This window comes from Lemur catta, chromosome 10 (genome assembly GCF_020740605.2).
Source record: "Lemur catta isolate mLemCat1 chromosome 10, mLemCat1.pri, whole genome shotgun sequence".
NCBI lineage: Eukaryota > Metazoa > Chordata > Mammalia > Primates > Lemuridae > Lemur > Lemur catta.
The window spans coordinates 27,618,125-27,641,227 of record NC_059137.1 but is presented as its reverse complement, the minus strand read 5'-3'; the positions used below and the strand labels follow the sequence as shown (position 1 = coordinate 27,641,227).

The following is a 23,103-nucleotide window of genomic DNA, read 5'->3' as shown; positions in this document are numbered from 1 at the left end:
AATCTTGCATGTGAGCTCCCTCTGCTTTCTGCTGCCCACACACTGACTCAGTCATAGTGTGCGTATTCCAGATCTCATGGCGCCACTGAACACCCAGCCTAGGAGGCCTTCTAGCTCCTTCAGGGTTTTTTTTTTTTTTTTTTTTTTAATCACAGACCCTCTGAGAATCTGGTGACAGAAAAAATACACCTACAGGCACAATTGTAGTATATATGTTGGTGGGAGTGGCTTTTAGGTTCTATGAAGCCAATCAAGTTAAGAATCTCTGATGTGAGAGTTCAGTGTCCACATCTCAATGGGATGACTGTACTTCAGCCACATTGGGACAACAGTGAACTTGACCTTTTGGCAGCTTTCATTCCTCTCTGCATATCTAATTAGTATCTCCAGGGTCAGCCTTTTCTAGAATTATGATTGAGGCCACTCCCACCCCCACACCATGCCTGGCCCTCACATACACTGCCCAAGGTAGTTCTTACAACCAGTCTGTGCAACAAACCTTAGTCTGGGGCAGTTATTACTGCCATAGCTATACGCCCCAGGAGCTTTCTGCTAGCAACAAGCCTAGGGAAGCAGTTGTGCAGCCTTAGGCCTGCTGCTTCCAGAATGTCTGTTCTCCTAGTGCTCCTTTATGTTGCTACTGAAAAAACTGGTAAGAGACAGGGGAGGAGATCAATGATTACATTAAGTTTTTTGCTCTTTTTAATTTTATCAGCTATCCCCTGTCCAGTATTTTCAAATTGTGAGTCATCACCCAGTAGTGGGTTGTGAAGTAAATTTAGTGGGTCATAACTAACACTTTTTGAATGACATGGTCTAGAGTAGAGTAGGAAATATCAGAGTGCACTACAAGTAGTAACAATAGGTATTATTTTAGGAAACTTTAAGTTATATGTATGTTTATGTATCTGTGTGTATGTACTGGATTGAGAAGTAAAATGTAATTCCTACATGGGTCATGCTCTTAAAAGTTTGAAAGCCACTGCCTTGTGCCATCTCTCCACATAAAAATCCCAGAGAAGCCCCACATGTTTAGAGTTCTTAGGATAACATTGTCCAGTAGGTCTCTAATGTGTAGCTCTACCCTCAAAGATCAGATTGCTTAGTGACCTGTGCAGACTCAGAAATGGCCTAATGGTGTCAATCATATGCCTTTTAGAGAGGGCAATTTGGCATGTATATACCCTTTTGCTTTATAGGAATTTTCCCTGAGAAAATAATATAAGATATATATACATATTATATATATAAAGACATATATACATGGTGAAAATGAAAACTAATAAATGTTCAACATTTATAAGAAATTGATTAAATAAATTATATATACATATATATAGGGGAATTTTATGTAACAATGTAAAATTCTACATCTTAGAATATGTAACCCCTTGGGAAATATTGGTAATACACTCATTAACAGTAAAAACTAATTTTAAAATCTATATATAGTATGATCTCAATTTATGTCATATTTATATGTATATATAAGATAGATTTGGGGTGATGGAAAAATTCTAAAACTGGATTGTGGTGATGGTTGCACAACTCTGTGAATTTACTAAAAATCACTGAATTGTACTCTTAAAACAAGTAAATTATATGGTATGTAAATGATACCTGAATAAAGGTGTTAAAAGAATAGAGTGAGACTGAAAGAAACTGTAAATTTTGGTTATCTCTAGGTAGTGAAATTATGTGTGATTTTTATTATATATGGTCTTTTTTATACTTTACTATATTTCAAAATTGTTATGAACTCTTAAGTATTACCATTATAATTAGAAAAATAATAATAACGTATTTCTTTAAATAACTGAAAAACAAAGTCTTTGTGGCAAAATACAGGCCACTTCTTTTCTCACCTATTTTTGTTAAGGAAAGCATCTCCTCTGGTAACGGTGGTATCTCCAGTTAACATCTTGAAGGTTGATGATTTCCCAGCCCCATTAACTCCCAGGAGTCCAAAGCACTGAAAAAGTAAGATTGGGTAAGTTGTAGAAGCAAACTACTAAAATCTGAATATGAATTGACCCCTATAAGATAGCTATCTTAGGTTAGTTTTTATAACATGATCCCAAAACATCATTCTTAAATATTAATGAAGAATCAAATATTTTCTTGGTTTTAAGACATCATAGAGATATTTAAATATATATCTTGCAATGGGACCATTTTATGTGTGGGCATATTTGTAAATATTATTTGAGTTGTCAGGTTGAGGCCACAGTAATGGGTGAAAAACCATTAATGAAAGCCAACTAGTCAAATGACATTACCTACTCTGGCTAAAGGGCAAAAAGAACACAAACAGGAATGAGAAAGGAGAGAAATCTATTTTTTAAAATCTATTTGAATTTCATCATCATCCCAAATGCATCACAGAAGCACATTCTGAATGTGTATGCTTTTTCTTAGACTGCCTGGGATTATCCAAAATCATTCTCTTTTGACGTACGGGTTCCTCATCCTCTTGATGACTGATTGCTCCACACAGGCATAAGTAGAGAAGCCTTTAAAAGCCACTTTCACCTCTTACAGACAGACATTGTTTGATTGGGTAGAGAGAGTATGAATTAATATGAACAAACACAATGTAGACAAAATGTCTTTACCTCACCAGGAGGAATGCCGACGCAAATCCTGTCAACAGCAGGCTTCCTCTTCCTTCTATATATCTGCAACAAACAAAATGCAAAAATTCATGAGCCTCAGTGACTCACAGCTCTCCCAAGCAATTGTGGAAGAGGGGATTATAACCCCTCACACCACAAAATAAGACTCTTCAAAAAGACTAAGTCACATGTTTGATGTGCTAAGAGCCTTGGTCTGCATTGTGGCAACTGGCTTCTGACTGACTCTGAAGCTCAAAAGAAAAGTGAATTTATTTTTTAATCTGTCTTTTAAAAAATGTATTGGTCATTAATAGCTATATAATTTTTCATTTATTTACATATAAACACCTTATAGATATTTTAAAACTTAAATTCCACAGGGTAGAAATTTATAATCAAAATATTGCAAATACTGTACAGATTATAAAAAAGTGAAATTTGGGGATCCCAGCATCCACAGAGGGCTGAAACAGACCTTCCTCCTGAGCAATGGGGATCTATCAACTTTTTGGACTATGAAACTCAAAATCAACCATTTATTCTCCCTACATCAGTTCTGACTAGATCCATAAAATTCATATGTTTTAATAACTAACACATAAATGTAAGTGTACAAAACAAATATATTCAAGAATGGGAATTCACATTACAAAAGTATTCTCAGTAGGATTTCTTTAATTAGGTTTCCATGGTGTTTTGTTTTTTTTTAATAAAATTAAACTGACAGAAGCTTGGTACAGATGCACATTTTAGGAAGCATGCTCTTTTTATTAAGCAAGCCAGCAAAATGTTAGTTTCCAGCATATAAAACCGAGAAAACTGAAAACAAGCTGTTGTAACCTGTATTCACTGTCTCACCTTCGTCAACTCCTTGATTTCCAAGATGTCATTCTGGCCTCCACCATCAAGAATTCTCTGTCTTTCCCGCCTCACATCTTCATCCTCATCATTCAGAGGAGGAAGCTTTGCATTTACCGGTCTTAGGGCGAACAAATTAAGAAGAACGAACTTTTCAAACTATTTTTCAAGGCAAAGATCCAGTCTCTAAAGCAGTCTTATAAACCTACTCGCCAGTTTCCCAGATGGGTGGGGCGGGGGCTTGGGGCAGGCCCTCATTAGGAAAATCAGTGTGATTATCTATTTTGGTTCAGTTCAATCCAACCACACCATTGGCAAGTGCTTCCCAATGCACCTCCTCTGTGACCCCTAACCAGGTGCTCCACGAGTTCTGAGGTAAAGCTTACCTGGGCCTGATGAAGAATCTGTACTGGATCAGAACAGTAATGAGGAAGAAGACCACCCCTTCCACAGCCATGGCGAAGAGGTTTCGTCCCACCAAGTCCCAAGATAGTGGCGACACAAAGCGATTCTCCCCTGGTAGACAGAATACAGAGACACGGTCAAAATGGAGGCATCAAAAATCATGGCCCTTCCTCAGATTTGGGCCTGTCTTCCTAGAAACTCACCTGTCTCCCCTATAAACACCAATGGCTAGTGCCCAGGACAAGGAGAAAAAAAATAACAAAGGAGTGATCACAAGTCCAATTTGGGGAAACATACTATAACCCAGTATCAACCAGAATCTCAGAGCCAACAGACATTAGATTTGTAACTTCATTGAAGAAGATATCTAATATTTCTTTTTGAAGGAGACATACAAAATTCCTTTTAAAAAAGGCAAACAATCCAGGGCAATTTTTAGGGTCAGTATTTTAATAAATTCTAAGCTGCCATAACAAGAAATACTAGAAAGCACTTTAAAAACGTGCCCCTTTTAGCCAGGCATGGTGGTATGCACCTGCAGTCCTAGCTACTCGGGAGGCTGAGGTGGGAGGATCGCTTGAGCCTAGGAGTTTGAGGTTGCAGTAAGCTATGATCATGCTACTGCACTCCAGCCTAGATAACAAAGCAAGACCCTGTCTTCTAAAAAAAAAAAAAAAAAAAAAAAGATAACCTCTTTCAGTAGCATATAATGATATAATGTAACCTAGTGACTCAATTAAATCATCTGGTTTTATGTAGATATTCCTTAAATTCCTGATACATCTCCTTTGTACCTCCAAGTTGAAAAACTAACATGACTAATCTGGCTATCTTAGCCAGAGGATGAATGATGGCCATATGGCCACTGGAGAAATATTTTTAACTACTCTAAAGGTAGAAAAAGCTACAATAAATTATCTTTTTACAAACTGTGTAAAAAATAATATATGATCTCAGCTGGAGGGCCATGATTTGCCTAATAGAGCCAAACTTTGCATCTTTCCTTCTGATTCTCTGTCCTCTATCTAATTCCCAGTGCAGTGGTTTGACTTGTCCAATGACTCTGGCAAACCCAACCAGTGGCATAAACCAGTGGGTGCAAGCATGTGCCAGCATTTTCCTTACCTCCAAAATTGCTCTCTCACTTATGTCAATGCTATGAAAGGCACAGACAGATGGCTATGTCACAAGGCCCATGCCACAACCAGCTGTGTTGGCATGAGCCCTATCAGTGGGTAGGGAGAGCAGGGGACATCCTATGTCCAGTCACCAGCTTCTTTCCAAAAGCAAAGGCCAAGGTACCAAGCCCTATGCAAACTGTCATCTCCATTAAAGCATCCTGCAGCCACTGTTGCACTCACCAAACCTTTCCAGGGCATCAGCCATTGCCTGGTTTTTCACCATGTCAATGAGCCCTCGTCCCAGGCAAAAATGTGGGAAAATCAAGAATACCGATTTCAGGATATCATTGATGTTGTTCAGCTTCTAAAAAAAAAAAAAAAATTGGAGTGGGGGAGAAAGACTAGATGTCATTCATGGTTTATACTAAAAATTTATCAAAGTCTGAAATATGAGAGTGAAGGAAAATTTTGATTCCCTGAAGACAAACTGAACCTTTGAATTCAGATACAAATAAACAGCATGCTGCACAACTGATGATATATAACATAACAAAATTCTATTCTTCAGAAAATTTGGAGTAAAACTATGAATATAGAGAAATAAGCGACAGAGTTTAGAAACATGGCTATGTTTAACCAGAAGCAAATCCGTAACAAAATATTTGCTTAGCATTTTAAAAGTAAATTGCTCATGTCTGGGTCAATATTTGAGTTTCAGAATTTTGTTAGAATTTTAAAAATTCTTCTCAAATACATCAGAACTTATTATGACCCCACAAGGCAGCAGTGGCCAAATATCCAGCAACTGAGTAAGGTGCTGTATGCTGGATGCATTGTCTTAGGGCATGGGAGAGGCAAAAGTTAGTAAGACACAGTCTCCACTCTGAGGAAGAAAAGCATGTACATAGGAAATTACTATATAACTGGATGTGTGTTGTCCTAGAGGCATGAACTCAGGGCTCTGACAGCACAGGGAAAAGAGAGAGCACCTACCCTAAGGCAGGTATGAAAAGCTTCATATTTGAGCTAAATCTTGAAAGGTAAGGAAGATACTTCCAGGCCCTGCGATAGAAGGAGGGCAATTCAAGCTAGGCCTACAAGACTATGTTGGGTACAAGGGACAAGTCAGCTGAAGCTTACAGGGCTTTGGGAAAGGGTGCGGTGGGAACTGGCCAGAAAGGGCTGTGTACCTGGGAAAGGCCTTGTGTGCTGCGCTAAGGTGTCTGGACACAGGCAATGACAGCAGGAATGGAGAGGCAGCCTGTTTCAGACATCTGTAAGAACTGATGGCGCGACATCGAATGTGGGAAATAAGCAATAGCAAAGCTAGGATGACTCTAAGAGAGCCAGAGTGGGCAACTGAGTGAATGGTAATGCCACTGAGTGTGACATGGACGGCAGGCAAAATACCAGCTTCTGAGGGCAAAGAGGATTAGGACACATACAACTTGGGGTATCTATGTAAATGGAGCCATCCACTGGACAAGTAAGAATGGGAGACTGGAGTTCCAGGGAACATTCAAGGCTAAAGGCACAGATCTGAAAGACAACAATAAAAGGCACCAAGAGAGGTGGTAGAAAAAGCCTTGGGACTGAATGGCATCACCCAGAGCTGGTGTCTAAAGTGGAAAGCAAAGCTAACAGACGACCGAGTCTTGGGAATAGCAACACTGAAACAAACAGAAAGAAGATAAAGGAACTTGTCAAAAGAAACTAAAAAGCTTGACCAGAGAAATACAAGGCTCAGCAGGAGAGAAAGGTCCTACACCTTCCTGGGAAGACAGAATCTGGAAAAGGACAGAGCGGTCAGCGGTGTCAACGCCACAGACAAGTGAAAAAAGATCACTATTAAACACCGTCCTCTGGCTGCCAGAGATGCTCATCCCGGCAGGAGCTGTCCTTTCTGCGGAACTCACATTGTTGGTGAAGAGCTCCAGCACAAAGGTGGCCACGCTGCCATTGATGCCGATGAAAAGGTTCACACTGGTGAGCACCACATAGGCTGTGCTGGGGATCTTGAACACGAAGGAGGCTGGGTACATAAGCGGTGTGATCGACCACCTGGCGAGGCACAAAGATAAATGTCCACGGGGAGTCCTTTGTCCTCCCTCTGACATTGTGCACCACATGCCTTACCCGCTGTGAGATTTCCCACCCAGAGGTGTCTTACCCGTACAGTAAAAGTAGCAGGGCTAGCACAGGCAGGTTGGTGGAGGACACATAGGACTTCTGCTGGAAGCAGATGAAGATGATAATGACCAGCGTGGCGGGGACCACATAATTGCACTAAAAGTGAAAACAAGGAAATAAAGTTCACCTCTAAGTCAAATACACAACACATCCCAAGTCCTCGACGTCATCGGACAAGGAAGGGCAGATAAACATACTGCAGAGTAACTATGAATTAATGAAGCCACATAACCTATTAATCAAAATACCGGACAATACATTTTTGACAAGCATTTTACCCTTGGCTGATTTTATAAACTGCATGCCCTTTCCGTCTTTCCAGTAGCTGAGCCAAGGTGTCACGCTCAGTAAACTTACTGAACGATGGACTCCCAGTCAGAGTCATTTCAATTTCACAGGCAGCAAATAAGCTTCCACTCTTCCTCTCGAAGATGACCGTGTCTGTTTCATCGTTAATGCTATATTATAGTCTGACCGAGTTCACTCTCACATGTAATCTATTTATGAGGTAAGCGCTCATAAAATGAATGTCAGAATTGTTTCATCACACCGAGAATAATTTTAAAGTCTGTCCTGACAGTGCATCAAGCAGTAAAATGCAGAAATAAAGACCTGACCATAGGATAATTATTAGAATTCATGGCTGGCAGAGCAAAGTGCAGGCAGGGAGGTGACAGTGAGCCTGTGAGCTGTTAGAAGAACTGCAGCTTCAGACCACAGGGCTCTGCCTCAGTCCCATCCTATTTGATGTGTTTATCAACAACTTAGATGAAGACAGGCTTAACAGCAAATTTCAGGGGCTCTAGAGCAGGGAGGGACAGATAATACATAGGAAGATAAGTGATGTCCCTGAGTTCCGGGCCATGATCTTTCATCTCTGAATCTTCTATGCCTGGCGTGGTCAGACACAGTGAGCATTCATTCTGTGTTTACTGGCTGGAGTAATTACAGAATCAAGACAAAACAAAAACAAAACAAATGGACACAAAACAAGATGTAGTTTCACAGGGATAAAAGTAAAGTTTAGGTTCAAGAAAAGTCAAGTGCGTTAGTATAGAGAGAAAGAAACCCGATTTAACAATCATTAGTGTGAAATAGTGGTTTTGGTTCACCACAAGGTTGGCAGCAAGACAGTGTTACTTCCCAATTGCAAAACCCTTGTGCTGTAGTAATAGGAGTATGGAATGAAGATCAACTCCCTCCAGATGCGTAACTATTCAGATTACAGCCTGAACACAAGGTGAATACTGGGCTTTTGGTTTTCAAAAGTGACATAAATATGAAGCATGGCCATAGAAGGACAATCAGATCGGAATAGTGACAAGTCAAATCAGCACAGTGACTAACTGGTATAATGAGCACATACATCATCATCATCATCTCTACCACCATTATTCACATTTGTACCGTGTTTTAGAGATCACAAAGCGTGTTCTCATATGTCGTCTTGTCTGGGGAAGACTTCGGTTAAATAAGAGTTTGAGAGCCAGCTTTAAATATCTGGGGGCTGGGCCAGGCACGATGGCTCACACTTGTAACCCCAGCACTCTGGGAGGCCTAGGCAGGAGGATTGCTTGAGGTCAGGATTTCGAGACCAGCCTGAACAAGAGCAATACCCCATCTCTACTAAAAATAGGCAACAATTAGCTGGGCATGGTGGCGCATGCCTGTAGTCCCCACTACTAGGCAGGCTGAGGCAGGAGGATCACTTGAGCCCAGGAATTTGAGGTTGCCGTGAGCCAGGCTGATGCCACGGCACTTTAGCCCAGGCAACAGAGCTAGAGTATCTCAAAAAAAAAATATATATATATATATAAAATATGTACATATATAAATATAGATATCCAGGGGCTATCCAGTGGGAGAATTAGATTTGTTCTGTGTGTCTTATAATTAATGGAAGTTATAGGGAGATGTATTTCGACTGCCCTATATAATAATTAGAACTTCAGAATTCTTTGAAGTCCTCCACATTGGTCCAAACAGAAGCAATATATTACAGCCAGCACAAAAAACATATTTGCAATGGATAGATAAGCTGCTGATAAATGTATAGAGTTTTCAAACGATAGTTGGCTCTCCTAGAAAGGCAAAGAACATCCTGACTCTGGAGGTTAAAACCCATTAGAGAAGTTAAAGGTGCTGACTTGGTATTTGACTAAGATCCTTCTATCTCTCTGATTTTCACTCAGGAACTTAGGTGGTAGTGGTGTTAATTTAATCAGTGTATGCAGACTTTTCCCTCTGTGTAACATTAGCTCTAGTACCAAATGCCACGAAAGTGATCGACTGCCTCTGCCTTTTCCTTTTTCATACATCTTTAGACGAGCTGGAACGTTTCCTGGTGAGAGCCGGGGTTCACTCTTCCCTGTCCATTCCAATCCATGGACCTGATGGACATTTAGAAAGAAACAGCAGGCCTGTGTCCTTACCATGTCCCAGACAAAATTGGAGAGCCAATAGATGACAGGCTTCACTCCACTGATGAACTGCAGGTGCTTCGCTTTGCTGACCCGCTCCTGGATCAGGAACACGACAAAGCTGGCTGGGACGAAGGACATTGCAAAGATGACGCAGATGGACACAAGGACGTCCACTGATGTGGTCATCCTGGAAAGAAAAAAGCAGTGAGGATCTGAGGGGTCTCTGATGCAGCTGGGGCTCAGTCTATGAGGACGTGGAGACACACACACACACATTCACACACCCGAGGCACAACCCAGGGAAAAACTTCTGTTCACCAGATACATTTTGTTCGCGGTTGAGATGATAATTTTTAAGTTAAAAAAAAAAAACTGACAATTCAAATGCAAAACTGATTTTACTGAGATCAAAGAGTCCACTGCTATAATAAAACTAATGAAGGAAGCCTGAGAGTGGCCTAATGATATCACTTTGGTCCATTGTTCTTGACCTTGTAAGAGCAATAAGTTGTACATTTGCATACACAAAGGCCAAGTATGGCTAGAAAACTAAATAAGATTGGAAACACTAGTGTACAACTACTGAAATTATTTTTTCTAGCTATAAACTTGAAAACAACTCCACGTAGCATAGCGATCTAACACATACAAAAAATTCTATCAGATCCTTATAAGAACAGTTTTACAGGTCCATTACACAGGGCCTTGATATCAAGATCCTAGTGTCCTATGTTGACATTCTGTAGGAGTTAAGCAGGAACAATATCTGCCATGCAGGAAAGGGATCTAACTTGTGTTGAATATCAACTCTGTTGGGTGCTAGACTTAGCAATTTACATAAATTGCCTCATTTATCATCATATATCTAGAAAGGATAGAGATCAGATTCAAACCCAGATCTCTGATTCCAAAGGCTGCACACTTTAAACTAGCTCATAATGGGCTTTAAACTTCTCTCTCTCACACACACACACACAGCTTAATTCAGGAATTAAAGATACAAGTTAATAAAAGTACATTGCACCAAGTTTGGAACAGTGGTTTTAAAACAAATGAAACTAATTTTTTATTAAACATTTGTATTAATAGCGAGATGAAGTATTTTAGGATTTTATTAGCAATTTTTTAACTCACTTTATGTGAATTCACTAAATGTAATGATTTTTATATATCAGTGCCATTGCTCTTCACAGTTCAAGAAGCCCTGCCAGCCAATTTGTAAACTTATCTTTTCTGCCCAGAGCTTGGATCAACCCAGACGTACCATAAGGTAACTGTCTCTGCAGCTGTTATCCTACAGCCAGCTTCCTATTTCCTCCCCCTGCTCCACGATTCCCCCAACACCCTCTCCTCTCCCCACCCCATCCATTAAGACACAGCTACACTTACAGAGCCACCTCTGAGAGCTGCTGCTTGGTGAGATTGAGGGGGTGATTGAAAGCAGTAATCCCATATCGGCTAGGATTCTCTCCCTTCTGCAGGTTGGCCCGGAGAATGGCATTGTTGATGACATTCAGGAAAGAGCTGATGGCATGCCAGCCCTTGTTATTGAACCACACCTGAAATAAAACATATCAGATACAAGCTAATGCCCCCAAATCCTGCTTGCAAAGGTAGGTGCACATACACAAAACATGAACATAAACTTAAGAAATTCCAGCCACATACCAAGACAAAACAGAACATGGCAAAGTAGTGACAACACACAGGATACACTGACCGCTGACCATGTGGCTAGGCACTGCGGTGAGGACCTTACATATCTTTAACTCACTTAGTTCTCACAACTGTTTGGAGATAGCCGTGACTACTGTCTCCATTTTACAGATGAGGGAACTGAGGCTCAGAGAGGTGACGTAACTAAGTCAAGGTCACAGTGGTTCACCTGGTATGTCTGGTGGCAAAGCAAATTCTCTTAATCACCATACCGTCCTGCCTGGCTGGGAGAGTTAACAGTTTGCTCTTTTCTGTTCTGCATGCCCCTCTCAACTTTACCATGAGCTGAAAGGACTTCAGGGAACATAAGGATTACTGTTCACCGAGAAGCTACTGGAACTCAGATGGTGGTTTACCTTGACATTATTTTTGGTGTCCAGTCCTGTCATAAACCTTCCCAAGTTGCTGAGAAATCGATCTGCAGAACTGTCCTGTAAACAACAGAAACCTCCCTCAGTTGTGATTGTTGACACAGGTGAAGGGTGACAGTAAGTCTGGACAACAGGGCCACCCTGTGAAGAGCAATACCACTACCACCTCGTTCACTGAAATTAAATTTGAAGCCCTTAAATAAATGGCTCCTTAGAACCAAGTGACCAGAAATCTACAGCACTGATGCTGCCATGATGCCACAAGTCTAGAAGGAATCATGGAGAAACATCGTGACTCCAAGCCCCAAGAATCTAACACCTGGCCATCACCACGTGGTAGGGCTTTGAAGAAGTATTTCCCTGACATCATCCAGGAGCCACGACCACATTCCAGGTGCAAATGAGTCAGACGCACGGGCCTGTCCCTCAAAAGCAGGGCTTCAGTCTCTAGGACTATTGCTGCTGTCCAAAATCCCAAGTCCACGTCATCCAACCCCTTGATTCTCACTTAAAAATGGGAAACTTGGGATACAGAGATTTGAAGTGAGCACTAATCAGGGCCCAAGCACCAGCCTGCCAGCTTAAAAAAGATAATGATTCATTTCCTGCTTAGCCAGTGATTGTTTCCGAAAAGTATGTTTGAAACCCAGTTTATTTACCCACTGGCTATATTTGTAAACTAAGTTGTTCTGAGAGCTTTTAAATCTCTGAATTTGTTTTTGATCTGTACTTTCAAATATACACTGAGTAGTTCAGTCTGGTCCAGCTCAGATCACTAAATGCCAATGATAGCTTTGCATTCAAACGTGTGCAGAATAATGAGCTGCTACGTGATCACATTTACCTGCCAAATACTCCCATGTCCCAACAGCTCTGAGCACATTTTTCTGACATATCTTATGACGGATACTGTACCTTGGCCACTCTCAAGTGTTTCTTCACTTGCTTGATGGCATCATTAACTTCTTGACTCGGAGGAAGTGCTTGAGAATTACTGACACCCAGGGAAAACCCGCCATACCTGATAAAAAAAAAAAAAAACAGCCTGACATCAAAACCCAGACAATGTGGTGCACAGTATCACTCGGCAGCAGACACCGTGGAAGTGTGTATGAGCTTCATTGAAGCAAATTCCCATTCAAAGTAGAGCCCAAGTTTGACTCGGGGAAGTTACACCTTGGCCTTTTCTAATGGATTCTGGCATTCTCTTAACTCTTGTGGTTCCTGCCCAGCGGAGAGGACTTGGCCTGATGACACACACATAGTTAAACATCTAAACATTGAGGAAGGAATGGTCACTCATCTCACAGATGCTCCTCCTGCCCTGGTGGTTCAGGCCTGAACTTGGGTCTGGAGGCAAGCAGATGGGGGGGTCAGTGCAGGTGTGAGGGAAACTGCCCAGTGGAGGCCAGGGAGGGCTTATAGACAGGCCTTGGCTCTTTCCTAGCATGAGGGCCACTGGAGGGGCCTGCATCTGGTCTGCCCAGAGTTCCAGGGGTCCTGGGTCTTGGCGAAAACGCAAGAAGGAAAAGTGAGAATCGGTAACAGAGAGTTTTTGGGGTCCCCTGTGGCAGCCACATCAGCTATCTCAGTTTCCATGATATATAAATTGGCCTCGAGGATTCTTCAAAACCCAGAGGGATAAATGGGTTGAAATACAGGGAAAATAGATAATGCCGATGCCTCTTATTTCCTCTAAGACCTTCTTAGTCCCATGCTAAATGCCTAAAAAATTATCTTTGAGTTCCTAGGAACCCTTGGGAATCTGGCTGGGGGAGGAAAGTGTAACTAGGATAGGTATTCCCCTCACAACATTGTACTTCCTTGAAATCCCTAGAGACCCATGAGAGCTTTCTCAGTCTCCTCAAGGAAATCAGTATGCCAAATATTGCAGAGGCCTCTGCAGTGGCCACTGGGCACTGAGCAGAGATGTTCTAGGCAAAGCTACAAAGCAAGTCTAACCCAAGTCTCTTGTGCTTCTGCAGGGCCTTTGTGCTTCTGACAGTGAGACAGCACCCAAGAGAGTGTGAGTGACAACGCCCAAACCAACGACTGCCCTGGATCCAAGACACCTGCCTCAAAACCATTCCCCTGAGCTAGAGGTTCAGGAAGAACTGAAGGCACAGAAGGAGATCAACTCACCTAAACTCATTCACCCACATCTTGTTCTTTAAGCTGCAGAAAGTAAAGACAAAGAAACCAAAAGTCAGTTCAAAGAAAGCATCGATCCTACTCCTGATGATGCAAAAGGAGCAAACATGTACCTGAAGATAAAAGAAAGGGACAGAAATAACCCTATGACCAGGCTGGTGTTATAGCACTGTGCCAATGGGAAGGGGCCCATTCTTAGCATGTCTTTTCTTCTCTCCATCCTGAAAACCCTTTTACTTATATGAGAATCATAGCCTAGATTTTAAAGCCACCGTCTAGACCAATAGGTGACTGAACTAGAAGCTTTTTCAACTCAAAGTAATACTTCTGTTGTAGATGACATGTGGAGAGGTTATGTCTCTTTCTTGGAAACTCATGGTCATTACCATTCCAGTACATCCTTGTCATTTAAAGTCACCAAGAGCTCCTAACACAGAAAGCCAACTGACTGAACTGATGGGAAGGAAACCATCCTTCAATATCATGCTTCCAACTAAGCATTCAATATCATGCTTTCATGCACAGGAAGCTACAAGGCTGTTCCAAGGTCATAGCCAAGGCAGGCTGCTAAGTCTTCCGACAACCCTCTCCATGACGTCACATAGTACCATGGAGTATCCATGGGAGAGTACCCAAGACAATTTACACATATGATTTCATTTAATCCTAAAAAACTTATAAGGGCAACATTAATACCACATCTTATCTTATTTATTTATATATTTTTTAGAAAGGGCCCAGGCTGGCCTTGAACTCCTGGCCTCAGCATCCCAAAGTGCTGGGATTACAGGTATAAGCCACCACGCCCGGCCTAATACCACGTTTTATACAAACTAAGGCTTTAGGAAGGATAACTGGTTGCCCTGGTCAAGCGGCTAGTAAGTGGCAGAATTTGAAATTGAATCCAGAGTTATTTTTACTCCAGATGAGGCTGCCTCAGCCTTTAAGATGACCACTGAATGTTCACAATCCCTCTCATCATCTCCTAGTTTGGGATAATATCCTAAGCTCCCCTTAGACACCATCAGGTCGTAATCTGGCATTTCCCCCACTGCTCCAGTCTACTGTGGATAGGCCTGTAATTCCTCTAATTGGTAATGATAAAGCAGGGGCCAAGATTAGTAAACAGTCACCTTTTCGCTATGATCTGCACATATGTCTTCACCAGGTAATCCGAAATGTTTCTTCCAGTCAGGTTCTGAAGGGTGTCTGCAGTGTTCTGTTTTCTCTGTCACCACAAAAAAACCAAGCACGTGGGTGTTTATAGACAAGAACTGGGGCAGAAAACAAATCAAGGCAAACAGTGACCATGCCCCTCCGGCATGTACCACAGTGGGACCAGAACCCTGACCACGGGGCCCAGGCACTGCCCTCAGCCACCCAGCACCAACGCCGGGCTCATCCTGCCCTCAGCACCCGTCATGCACTTATGCTAAGCCAAGGTCTTCCCCAGGAATTTATTCTGAACATCTAAACAATAAACAGTGAGATGTGGTTCTTCATAGTCCCACGAGATTTTTAGGGAACAGCATCATTAACTATGTATGCCTAGTGAATTCTTTTGTTCATTGGAGTTACACTGATGACTAGATTAGCTGTTATTTTAAAGAGTAATAACCAGGACTTCTTTTAGCTCTCACCCATTTAAAATAGCTTGCGCTCACCCTGCAACCTGATGGAGCAGCAGAGAGCCATCACGAGCCAGCCTCTTCCTGGAACAGCTCTCAGAAAAAAAGGCCCAGGACCTCTTCCCAAACTCACAGTCCCAGAGAATGTCATAGTTGACAAGAACCTCAGAAGTTTTCTGGTCCACCCTCCCTAATTCAGAGGTGAGGAAACGGGCCCAGGGAGTTAAAGTGGTCTGAAGAAGGCCACCAGCTTATTTGTAACAGAGCCAGGGCCGGAAGCCAGGCCTGTCACAGTCTGGGCTGTGACATCACCACTGTGGGACAGGCATAGGCACAATGTGGAGCATGCTTTTCCCTATGGGAAGAAGTAAGGCCTGGGCTGAAACAGACCTTCCTCACATGACATCTCATTCATTCCTGCTCCAAGCAGGACCTCCCAGCCCACCCTGCATCCCCACCTGCTCAGTGATCCCCTGAGAGTGACTCACTTGCGGAGGAGGCAGCCCCCCTGCCCCTGCGGGACACACGGGCAGCATCTTCTTGATCTTGTCACTGCTACACTGGCAGGCGGGCGAGGGGTTCTGCATCGTCCAGTTCCCATTTTGGAAGAGGTCCGTGATGGTTTGGGGAACTGGGGCAGTGGTCCACTCCTCCTCCCCTGCCAAGCAGGGCTTGTCTCTGCGAAGGGAAGACATCAAAAGGAGGATCACCAGAGAGGGCCTGGCCTTTCCTGTTGCCTCGCAAGCACAGGATTATTCTGTAGCAGCTGCAAACATGCATCTATTCCCTCACCATTTAGGAAGGATGAGCATGGTCTCATTTGATTGCTGGACCCCACAACAGCCTCATATTATTTATTTTATATATTATTTTATAGACAAGGAAAATGGAACGCAAAGAGGCCCTACATGCTCATATACTGAACTCCATTCAATCCAATCAACCAGTATTTGTTCACACAACAAATATCCATTGAGCAAGTACTATGTGGCAGACACCGTTGTGCAGATTTGAGGGCCTAGTGTGGATAAGACAAAGTACCTGCCTTCATGGAGTTTGCATGGAGTTAAACAAATAAACAGTTAAGTCATATAATCTTAGGTGGCCCAAAACAAAGAAAAATAAAGGGAGAGTGACTGGGGAGAACGGACCTCCTGAAAAGATAATATTTCAGCCAAAACATAAGCAATGGCAGAGAGCAAGCTAGGCAACGATTTGGTGAGAAGAACGCTTCAAGCAGAAGCAATGGAAAGTGCAGGTACCAAGAAAAGCCCCAGGAAGAAATGAGTTTCTATGTTTGAGGAACAGCAGGAAGGCAGCAGAGGCCTGGTGAGATAAGCTAAGAGGACGAGGGATGATAAATGAGGGGGGAGGGAGGAGGAGGCCAGATGACGCAGGCCTGGGAAGGAGTCTGGGTCTTATGCTCAACGTGCTGAAAATCGAGTGGAGCGTGGCAGGATCCAATTTATGTTCTCAAATGGGGAGAGAATTCGGGGGGTGAATAAGGTGAGAGTGCTCGATACGTGAAGAGCTAGGTTGTCTGCAAGCATCCAGGAGACAAAACACAAGACCTTTATCCCCGACTTGAGCTCGGAATTACTGTGAGAACATCAGCAAGTCCCTTGCCCTCTCAGGGCTTATTTTTTTCCACTGGTAAAATAAAAGTATAAATTCTAGTGACCTAGTTTCAAAATTCTACAATTCAAAGTAGAGCCAGTCTTTACATTAATATCTATGTATTAAAAACTCAAATGAACGGTTTTTCAGACTGATCTCTGGTTCTCTCTTTAAAGCACCTTAAGTAAATGGAAAAGTCAAACCAAGACATGGTGTTCTCCTGAAGCTCACACTCTAAAAGCTTCAAAAGAGGATTAGCTGAGAAAAACTGAAATACTACGGAGAATTGTCCCCATCAAATTTCCTTCAGTTCTACCCGCTTTTGCAAAACCTAAAATTTGAATTTCAGTAAGAGTTGCCAGGATGGAGCCCCTTCCTTCAGACTGTCTCCAACAGATGGCCAGTGGCGCTCAGACTCAAAGTTGTGCAGCCCCTGATGTGAGGGGCCATGCCCCTTCTGTCTCTGCGGGCTGGCTCTCAGCCAGTTCTAGCTCCTCTAGATCCCTCCTCGGGTGGCGTCCATACAGTTCAGCTGGCCAGCAGTGAATCCGGAAAACCATATTATCATCCTATCTCATTCTTCTATCTTCCCTGTACAACCTTCATGTGGAAAACCAAAGGTCTTGTGAAATCCAGGCTGGCTGTATCTGTGTCCTTCTCCACCCTCGTCATCTGGTTATTTGGGAACCAATAGTGGCTGCTGGGATTAATCACCCATTAAGTACTAAGTACTAACAAAAATTGAGTAACTATCCAACACTAATTAAGAACTAAGAAGTACATAGCACCTATCCATTTAGAAATCTGCTGTAGAACCTTGTACAAACAGGTGTCTTGCTCACCATCGTCATTTGCAGAGTCTGCCATCTTCCCATTAAAACTGGGAATTCAAGTTTGCCTTTCTCCAATTCTCCAGCACCTTCCCAACTCTCTATAATTCCTCGGAGATCACTGTTTGTGGTTTAACAGCCTCAGCGGCAAATTCTGCCTGAGTCCGGCAACGTGAACCCGTCTCTACCAGCCGCCGGCTCCCTCATGAGCGCCCTGCCTCTCCACTGTCTTTTCTCACAGTGATCTGGTGACTGACCTTCCCCTACACACTTAAGAGTCATACATGTATTTTGCTAAATTTATTTATATACTGCCTACTTTTTAAAAAAAAGGGTTTTAAAGGAAAGTATGATAAAAATATGGAACTCAAAAAGAAGACAGTGTCCATTTTTATAAAAATATGTCATCTTTTCAGGTTGTGAAAGTAAAGAAGCGGATAAACCTGCAAATTATGAAGCACTTAAGCACAGGCGTTACGGGGAAGGAGAGATGGGAAAAGCATTTGATCAGTAAGTGTAAAGCGCTATTTAAATTAAATACTAATGTTCTAAAGTGGTAAACATCTGTAATGATTTGCTTTGCAGGATGTTAGAAGACTCCCCAAATATTTGTTCCTAGATGGTTTGATTAGGTTACTATATTGGCTTTTTTAATAAAAAAAATAATGGTTCAAAGGACAAATGATGATGGTCACAGTGCAGTGTGCGGCTGATAAGTGCAGTAGAAATCAAAGCAGGCGATAAGCACAAGAAGCCAGCTGTGGCTAACGTGGCACTCACGGGATTGGGTTTCCTTCCATACAGCGGGTCCCGAAGCCAGGGTCTCTGGTGAGGGCGCTCAAGAGTTCCTGGGTTCCCCTGTCCTCAGGAGCATCATTACTATGGGCACATGAGAGGCAGTCAGCTCAGTAACTCATTAAAACCAGGAATCAGGAGATAGAAAAGGTTTTCTAAATTAAGCATTTTATGAAGCACCTCCTTTGTGATAGCCTCTTTAGAAAAGGATAAAAACAAACAAACAAACAAAAACCCAGAAACCACCCACAAGAAGCTCAGACTCTGGCCATATATTTGGCATCGGGGTAACATACAGCATTCCAAAGTGGAGCTTGTGTAAATAGGTTACATGTATGTGGATGTATGTGTGTGCACATATACATACACGCACATTTACAGACACATTTTCATTTGAAGTAAAGAGACTCATTAAGGAGAATTATTTCAAAAGCACTTTCACAGTTGTCCACTTGGCACAGACAAGCAGGATTTTCCATGAGAGGGTAGGCAGGTTTTATGGACTGAGTGTTTTCATGGACAACCAGAAAACACAAAAATAATGAGCACAGGTCACAAACACATGCTGTGTTCTACAGCTGTGGGCAATACAGGGTCAGCAACTGGGAAAGGAAAGAATAAAACAGACCTGAACTATGTAAGAAGAAAATATGGGGTTGGAGAAAAAGAGACTGATTCGTGTTTATAAGCGTTTATCTATTTTCTTTGTTTTTTTTTCTAATGCTTCCCTTTTATATCACTGATATACCTCCCCCATCTAAAAGTCTGCAAATCTTTCAGGACTGAAGAAAACTCTTGCCAAACAAGATCCCAAAATGCCTCTATCCTTTTGTTTAAAGCACTGGATTGTTATGCAACAGGAGGTATTTATGTCTAAAGAACAAACACTAGCTAATATCCCAAACTTAAAAGAATAGAAAATAATTACATGAATTGTCCTTTGTAGAAAACAAGAACCTGGAGGTTCTATGCTTTGACAGTGTATGGAAGCCCTGTGACTCAATTACAAAATTAAAACACAGCTCTAAAAATCTTAATATTTAATCATAGATTTTAGCAAGATTAGGTTGTTTTACCTAAAAATGCCCATGGCTGTTCCTGACCATAGAAATACAAAGAGGAGAGGGGCTGAAATGTACAATAGAGGACTGGCCTATTATTTCAGGGTTAGTTCACTGCTGTTCTTTGCATGCAGTATTAGTTTGTGTAGGGGCCTTAGCCACAGCTGATAAAATCCATCCCATTGTGTAATTCTTAAGTCCCTTGGCCCTCAGCATAGTAAATGCCCTTGTTCTGCTTGAACCCTCCTCTTTCCTGGGGCACAGAAGACAAGCACATACCTGACAAATGTGTACTGTTCATTGTACATCCAGGGGTGAAGTTCCAGGCTGGGGTACTTGCCAAAGGGTGGCACAATCAGGCTGAACACCAGGGCAATGCAGACAAACACAGCTGGCAGGACAATCTATAACCAGGCAGTGGAGGGGGAAGGAGGTGGCAGGAAAATGGTGTTAGAAAGAAGGCCAAGGGGCAAGTCGCTCGGAGTCCAGCCAGCCTGCCAAACCAACAAGCACAGGAATGAGGAGTGCAGGGCCCATGGCTGTGCTGCACCAAGGCATTCTTGGCAGCTGGGAAGCAATGGAGCCTGAGAACTAAACCTCTTCCCTGGCAGCACAAGGCCAGAGGCTATGGCCACCTGCCAGAGACAGTAAGCTGGAAACTTCACAGAGTAAATAGGGATAACATGTCAGGGTGACACAGAACTTTGGTTCCTGCCTCCTCTTTCCCCTGAAGACTGAGAAAGACCACACTGCACCACAGACTGGGCAGGTCTTGAATCCTGGTTCTGTCTCTACTACAAGTATACCCATGTGAAGTCACTTTCCCCTCTGGCCTCTGTTTCCTCATTTTCGTCTGGGGGCTGGGGACAGATGACCCATTCAAATTCCATGCTCTGATAAAACTCACTCTACAGCACTGGCTCCAGTCAGAGGCAATTGCAGCCCCTATCTCCTGTGATTGCCCCAGAAAGTATAATTATCCCAATCCTTCTTGAACCTCCTCAACCTTTCTACCATATCTTCTCTGAAAACAATGACTTGTGCATACTTTATAAGTAAACCCAAAGTGTCTTCCATTTATTGCAGAGAAATTTATCCTTAATAAACTTAAAGATTCAAATGATGCCCTGGTTCTAATGTTCTGAGGTTTCAGTGCAGAAAGTGATCATTGAGTGAATAATTCTGTGGGAAAGTACTTTGATGAGAATTATCTCTATTTTGTCATTATTTATGGTGGTATTATCATTATTGCCATTAACAAACAAGGTAACTGAGGATCAGAGAAGTCTAAGTAACTTGCCGAAGGTCATGCGGCCAGTAAGCAGCAGAGTCAGAATTCAAACCCATGTCTGGGTGCTGCAAACTCCTGCTTTTGGCAGTACCCACACAGTCTGTATGGAAGACACTCTGCAGACCCTCTCTCTGTATTTCTTGATTTTACAGAGTGAAATAATTTTAACCTTTCTAACCAAGCAATGTAGCATGCACACACTGGCATGCAGGCAACAGTGTAATGAGTCTTCTCTGTTGGCCAATTACATTCTGATCTATCTTTTCTATCACTTTGAGTTAAACATCAACTTAGAGAGAAATCATGTTCCCAATAAGTTCATAGGTCCAGTGCATCTGGGCATAACATCTCTCATATTATGAAGCTGAATATGCCCAACCAGTTTTTCTAAACTTTGTCCTTTTTACACTCTCCTGTAAAATAAAAGTAATATACATACACCCAAAACTAAGTACTTACTAATGCCAGGCCCCATTCTAAGCACTTATTCATTTTTGTTCTCATAACAACCTATACAGTAGGTACTATTATTCTTCTCATTTTACAGATGAGGAGATTAAGGCACAGAGAAGTAACTTGCCAACAGATACACAAATGACAAGAAGCAGAACTGGGATTCATAGCTTGACCATGACACTATCCTGCCTTCACTGGACAGAGAGCCCGCAGCCCACCCATGAAGCCAGAGTCCCCGGCCTGGAACAGCACATCTCACCTGAGCAAAAAATCCTTTCCGACTCCGTCTGGCAATCAGCAGTCTCTTCCACAAAAGGGCCACAAATTGTTGCTGTGTCAGTTTCCAGCCCTTCACCTGGTAGGAGCCTTTGCTGTCCATCCCACTGAGAAAGTCTGTCTCTCTAGATTCTGTAAGAAGCCAACGCCTGTTATCTTAGGTATCTCTGCCACCACCATGCTCCTTCCCCTGGTATCTTCAGTAAGCATCTTGGAGGCTTGCGTTTTATCTCAGAAGTAAAGGGCTTTGCATGACAAATCTATGTCCAAGGAAAAGTTATGACTCAAAATGTCCAAAAGTAGCAGTTTCTGCCTTTTAGTTCTTGTCTGATGAGGACAGAAAAGGTACCTTGAGACAACTGAAGAGATGTTTTTACATATAACTGGGTGTTACAGCAAGCCATTCCAATGAATCAAGTCATCAATTTCTTAATATTCTATTGCACAAGGCCATATATGTAGGCTTACATACTTGAGAACACACAATGGCAATTAGTTTCCCATCTATTATATTTTTGGCAAAAAGTGGACACATTTCAACGCACAAAGTCAGGAAGAACATAAGAGCTACAGACTCATGCAACCAAGGGTTGGGAAAACCAGAAAATTTTCTGTTCCTAAAAATGTTGTAGAAATCCTTGTCTTAAACTAACAATTCCTCACTGAGGTGCTCTGACATCTTACCAGTGTTTTCTTTCTGACCTCCCCTCTCCATCTCAGTCAAACGCACAGGGACACACTCACTCCAAAATATCTAAGTCTTAGGGGGTATAATTAACTCTGAAAGCAAATTCCCCTCTTGGATTCTTTCAAAATCATTCATCCATTCAATGAATATTTATTCAACAATTAAATATCTGATATATGCAAGAAACTGGGACCCTACAAAAAATGGAATAAATAAATGGTTTCAGAGGATTGAGGTGTATATGTATATCTTCAGAGGAAGATCTCAGCTAAGTAAAGGAAGTGATGAGAATGGGCTCTTTTGGGTTTGATCATATGCACAACGCTGGAAATCGAAAAGTGGCTTTTCTCATTTTCTCACTTCACTTTGGACCCTGTAGGGATCTATCATCTTGGCTAACGGCCATCAAAAGAAAAGAGCTGAGAAGAACATAAGAGAGAAATTCACGTTCAAACAATGGAACATAGATCTTGTCCAAACAGACCTGGGTCTATGTCAGAATCGTTTGGATCAATGGCATCGTCTTCAGTGAATGGGCGAAGACAGCTTTGCCTGTCTCCGAAGGCCCGTCTGTTTCGTCTTGCTGGCAAGGTACCATCTGAAGGCAAAAG

The 23,103-nt window shown here is 42.3% G+C and overlaps 1 protein-coding gene and 1 long non-coding RNA gene across 3 annotated transcripts in view; one reads left to right on the top strand and one right to left on the bottom strand.

Annotated features, from left to right (window-relative positions):
- ABCA1 (ATP binding cassette subfamily A member 1) overlaps positions 1–23,103 on the bottom strand; it is a 128,867-nt gene that overhangs the window by 7,789 nt on the left and 97,975 nt on the right. The window contains exons 27-44 of the mRNA XM_045563837.1: positions 22,977–23,090; positions 21,788–21,936; positions 20,061–20,185; positions 18,706–18,804; positions 15,967–16,156; positions 14,984–15,078; positions 13,842–13,874; positions 12,615–12,720; positions 11,685–11,759; positions 11,002–11,171; positions 9,622–9,799; positions 7,170–7,285; positions 6,916–7,060; positions 5,240–5,363; positions 3,860–3,989; positions 3,474–3,594; positions 2,616–2,678; positions 1,866–1,972 (exon numbers count right to left, since the gene is read on the bottom strand). Of these exons, the coding sequence (XP_045419793.1) occupies positions 1,866–1,972; positions 2,616–2,678; positions 3,474–3,594; positions 3,860–3,989; positions 5,240–5,363; positions 6,916–7,060; positions 7,170–7,285; positions 9,622–9,799; positions 11,002–11,171; positions 11,685–11,759; positions 12,615–12,720; positions 13,842–13,874; positions 14,984–15,078; positions 15,967–16,156; positions 18,706–18,804; positions 20,061–20,185; positions 21,788–21,936; positions 22,977–23,090 (2,140 nt within the window). The remainder of the gene's footprint in view (positions 1–1,865; positions 1,973–2,615; positions 2,679–3,473; positions 3,595–3,859; positions 3,990–5,239; positions 5,364–6,915; positions 7,061–7,169; positions 7,286–9,621; positions 9,800–11,001; positions 11,172–11,684; positions 11,760–12,614; positions 12,721–13,841; positions 13,875–14,983; positions 15,079–15,966; positions 16,157–18,705; positions 18,805–20,060; positions 20,186–21,787; positions 21,937–22,976; positions 23,091–23,103) is intronic.
- Positions 1,864–23,038, top strand: LOC123646643. Of its 2 annotated transcripts, none has more exons than XR_006737959.1 (3): positions 1,864–1,990; positions 18,342–18,435; positions 22,872–23,038. It is a non-coding gene; the product is annotated as an uncharacterized LOC123646643 (long non-coding RNA). The 2 variants fall into 2 exon arrangements; XR_006737960.1 differs by lacking the exon at positions 22,872–23,038 and adding an exon at positions 21,731–21,755.